Source organism: Buceros rhinoceros, unplaced genomic scaffold, assembly GCF_000710305.1.
Source record: "Buceros rhinoceros silvestris isolate BGI_N320 unplaced genomic scaffold, ASM71030v1 scaffold4034, whole genome shotgun sequence".
Taxonomy (NCBI): domain Eukaryota; kingdom Metazoa; phylum Chordata; class Aves; order Bucerotiformes; family Bucerotidae; genus Buceros; species Buceros rhinoceros.
The window spans coordinates 127,216-132,108 of NW_010407543.1; the positions used below are offsets into that span (position 1 = coordinate 127,216).

Sequence of the window (4,893 nt, forward strand, 5' to 3'; positions counted from 1 at the left end):
CCAGGGGCTTGCAGGGATGCTCAGACAACCCTGAGTGGGCGCATGGCCGCCAGGAACAGTCTAAGGAGGGTGTTCGCCAGCCTTTGTCCTGCCGCAAGATGAGCTCACCCATGCTCACACACTGGATCTGCCTCTGCTGAACAGCTCCTCTCCTAAACGCTGCTGGGAACGGACCATGTCGAACAGCACAGAAACACTGCTGCTCGGAGGTGACTCCCTTTCACTCATCCCACCAAACCAGGGACCCTCCAGCACACATTGTAGCTGTGTTAGCTGGGGCCACTCTGGGCTCCTGCAAGCCGTGGGGCTAAGCCCAGCTCTCCTGCGCTCGTGGGAGCCTGGAAACCCACCAGTAGGAGCTGCAGACCCACCCTTTGCAGCTGCTGTCACAGCAGGTCTCCCTCCTGTCCCTCACCATCCTCCCCAGCTCCAGCACAGAGCCCCTAGTGGTGTAGGTTTCCCTTCTCTACAGATTGTGACAATTGTCATCAGGGTTTTTGCCTGGGAAAAAATAAAAGAGGTGGATCTGGAGAGAGCTGAGGTCTCAGACAGCCCCACTGGTGTCTGCTGGGTCCACAATGCATTAAGCACTCACTCGATTTCAGCTCCAAGATGCACAGCTGGTCGAGGCTTTTCCCTTCGAAAGCATTCTGTTAAGAAATCAGCATCTCTGCAGTGTCATAATTAACTTCATTTTCCCCGTCTCACCACAGTCAGCTGCCCTCACCACTATTCTCAGGGACTGATGCCATTTTTAAGCGGAATAGCAGCTGGCACAGCCATCCCCAGGCAGCTGCCTGGTACAGGCACCTCCCCATCACATCCCTCCTAAAGCTTCACCTGGGAGCAGCAAATAGAGTTGTAGGGGTCTGACATACCCCAACCTGCCTAAACAGCTGCTTAAACTGCTCTGGAACAGCGTTCTTCAACAGCAAGAGATGAGCACTCCCAGTCCTTTGCTGGGCTCCCAACAAAGCTGCTGCAGCAGAGAGAAGCACCCAAGAAATGAGGCATCTTTCCCACAGGGGCCTGATCCAGGTGAGCAGACCCACCACTGAGGCAGGGAGTCCTCCCCATCATCACTGCCAAGCATCACAGTGGAGCTGGGGACAGCAGAGGACTTCCGGGGCAAGAAGCTGCAAGTTGTCCTGGTCCCTTCCCTCGCACAGCAGTGGCTGGTGGAGCTCAGGGACATCAGAGGACTTCCGGGGCAAGAAGCTGCAAGTTGTCCTGGTCCCTTCCCTCACACAGCAGTGGCTGGTGGAGCTCAGGGACATCTGTCACAGCCCGTGCAGCAACATCTGGGTCAGCATCACCTGCAGCCCCAGAGGTCAGCACACACACCCCCACCCCATCCCCTGGGCCACTGCAAGAACAGCGCATCCCCCTTTGCTTTTCCTCCTAGAAGCAAAGCTCTTGGGCAACCAGCCTCGACAAATTCAGTTAAGAGATGAGGGACCTTGGCACCCTGGTTTCCCCCGTTCTCCCCCCAAACCCCCTCAGCCTCCTGCTTTCGACTCCCTGTTTTGCCCTCATTAAAAAGCGGAACAGGAACAATATGCAGAGAGCAAACAGCAGAAGGAGGAGGTGGGAGAGGCATCACCTCCCGCAACGAGGAGCTCCACAAGGAGCACCAGAACACAACCACAGCCCAGGCAGGTTTCCACCACAGGCCCTTTGCTGTCCAGAAATCGTGTTCCTGACGAGAGCCCTCCTCGCTCTTACCCAATTAGTGCTGCTCAGCCCTAGGAGGGATCAGCAGTCACGTGACAGCTGTCTCTATAAATTAATCATTCCAAATGTTAAATCATTCCAAATAGAATAGAGATGAAGGCTGGGTTCTACCACAGAGGGGAAAACCCAGAGGAGGCTTTGAATTTGTATTTGTGTGTGAAATACCAGGAGATTTTAAACTTTTCCCTCAGTGCTGCAAAAAATCTCCTCCAAGAGGTACAAAAATAAGCCTTCCTGATGCCTCCAATTTCCTTGAGTGCCAATATTAGAGCATTTATGATCCCCAACTGCCTCAAAAACAGGAAACTATTATGGTCCACGCCACCACACCTGCTTTTTGTGGAAGATAATGTGCTGGTTTCTTACAGGTTGTGTAGGATGTTGAAGTCTGGTTATCACTGGTGAAATAAGCATGGGAAGGAAAAAACCCATCTTTTGTAGAGTGCACCATGCCTACAGACGATAGGAGAGCAGCACGGAGGGTTTGCCAGTCTTTTTTTCCATCAATGGAAGATAGATACCATAGAATGCTTTGGGTTGGAAGGGACCTTCAAAGGTCATCCGGTCCAACCGCCCTGCAGTGAACAGGGACACCTGCAACTACATCAGGTTGCCCAGATCCCCATCCAACCTGACCTGGGTTGTTTCCACACTGACTTACCAGCAGCCAACTTTCAACCTACTGGAAAAAGATGCTATTTAAGGCACGAAGCCCTGAAGCACCAAAGCTCCAGTCTGGGGAGAAAAACCCTGTGCTTGAGAAGTCATCAGCATTCTCCTTGCATGGCCCCTAACTCAGCAGCTCTGCACATCTCTGTAGACATGACCAGAGTGAAGAGTTTGAGATATTGAGTCCAGTTTATCACCACACCTGCTCCTGACATCAGACTGGGCGAGGAGAGAGACATCTTGGGCAGAGGGAGCCAAAAATTGCAGTTACTGACCAAACCAAGAAGGGTCGTTTCCCTGGGTGGAACTCAGCCTCAGCCAGTACAGAGCTCCCAGCAGACACTGATGGCCCACACAGAGGGGATTTTTGCGAAGCAGAGGTGAATCCCCAAAAAGGAGAAACCAACTAATTTAAACTTCTATTGGCTTTTACAGAGGGAGGTTCACTGGAGGAGACACTGAAGAAGTGGAAAAGGCCTGGGGGAGATCGGGGTTTTCAATTGCTTAAAATACCTGGATACAAAAAAAAGGGAAGTTCCAGAGGAAACTCCAGTCCACTTTCTTTTCTTGGGTCCTGTTTCTCAACTGGAAGGCATCAAAGCCAGGAAGGAGTGAAACAGAAGGCATCATTTTAAAAGCATGGCCCCACATAGCCAGGGGACACATCCACCCTGACCAGGATGCTGGTTTGGGACATCCTGGTGATATACTGGCCACAGGCCTGGGCAGGGGCCAGCAGCGTCCTGCTGCCCACCCCCCACAAGACCTTTGCAGACAGGGAGAAGATTTCTACCAAGCCTTCTCCTTCTGACACCTGTCTCAGGTTCCCTTCCCCTGCCTGCCCACCAGCTCAGCCATCACCTGCATTCCAGCTGAATCGCTGTGGGACAGAGACTTCTCGTTGCAGACTCACTACCCACCACGCTTACAAGTACCCACAAACACTGTGTCTACTCCAGTCCTTGCTACTACACTGAACGGAGACATGAGCTCTCCAAACGCAGCACTGCCCCACAAACCTCCCCTCTCCCTCTCCAGACTCCTCAGGGCTAACGTGATCCCTCCTCCCTGCCAGAACCTCCTCAGCAGGGAGAGTGCGGACAGGTGGTCCAGTAAGCGGTCATGTCACTTTGCCCTTGTGGCGAGATTTAGCCGCCTTTCACTGCTCTGTGATACCAGAAACTTAATTTTGCAGCATTCCCCCCAGACAAGTTGTATGTGTTCAAGGGAAAGATGCTTTGGAAGCTGCAGGGCTCCTGGCACGAGCAAGACTTAATCTCATCAGTGCTGAATACCTTCTAAATAATTCCATCCTCTGCCGGAGGAGAAAACAATTTCATCCTGTCTTCTGTGTGCTGGCAGCATCCACCTGCATCAGGAATCTGCTCTGAGATGTGTGTAAAATGGAAGCTCCTTAACACACGAGATCAGAAGGGGGTTGCTGGTGTTTGACACAGAATCACAGTCCTTACGGTGGCATAAACTGATTTTGTATTTACAGGGGGAACAGGGTTTCTGTTCCAGGAAACCACAGCAGAACCAGAGAGGGACGCTTAAAACACTGGCACTATGAGGGGAGCATGGACAGTGCTGCTGGGGTGGTCCATGCTCCGAGCTCCGTCCCTCTGCAAAGCTCCCCCCGCTCTCCCAACTTCAGTGTGAGGAGCCAGAGACGTTGCCTGCATCTCCACCACATCCTGCCACATCTTACTCACGTCTATAGTTTCCAAAGAGTTGGAAGAGCTAAGTTTATGATTTTTTTTTTTCCCCCTGTAAGACTGAGTCTCCCAGCAGGCCCTTTCCCTTGCAGTCCAACTCAGCTTTGGAAAGCAGCAGCTCCCAGCTGGAGCAGCACCTGCAGCCAGAGCTGGGGACATGGACATGGCGCAGGAGGGAGAGGTCCCGTTACAGATCAGGCACACCCTGGTAGCGGGATGCTCCCAGCACTTTGCCCTCCCCAGGGACATCCCGCTCCCTGCCTGGCGATTTGCAGCAGCAGACCCATTTTTGAGCAGATCTGATCGCTCTGTTCCATTTTCTGGGTTAAACTTTAGGAGGCACCAGAGGGCAGCTGAAAGCTGGTGGGAACCTTCATCACAGCCTAGGAAGGGAGAAAAACAAATAAACCCCAAACAATAAAATGAATGCCACATCGATACCTCTAAAGCACATCACAATTACCAGGGAAGCACCTGCTTTGCCCCCAGCAGGGATTTATCAGGGAGGGTCTGCCTGACTCGCAGCACCCCAGCACGCTGCCCGCATGTCCTACCTGATGATCACATACATGACGGAGCAGTTGCCCACCAGCCCCACGATGCACACAATGGAGTAGACAACCACGATGGTGATCTTGATGCTGAGCGGCAGGAAGCTGTCCCCAGTGCCGTTGTTGAACCAGTTACTGGGCAGAAAGCTCAGGTTCAGCATGGAGGAGTCGTTCAGCAGCTTTCGCAGATCGGGGTCCTCCAAAATATGGGCAGGGAAGAG

The 4,893-nt window shown here is 52.7% G+C and overlaps 1 protein-coding gene across 1 annotated transcript in view; it reads right to left on the reverse strand.

The window, feature by feature from the left end:
• OPRL1 (opiate receptor-like 1) overlaps nt 1–4,848 on the reverse strand; it is a 10,284-nt gene extending 5,436 nt beyond the window's left edge. Inside the window, exon 1 of the mRNA XM_010134499.1 lies at nt 4,676–4,848. Within this exon, the coding sequence (XP_010132801.1) occupies nt 4,676–4,833 (158 nt within the window). The 5' untranslated portion in view covers nt 4,834–4,848. The remainder of the gene's footprint in view (nt 1–4,675) is intronic.
• Nucleotides 4,849–4,893: the final 45 nt, after the last annotated feature.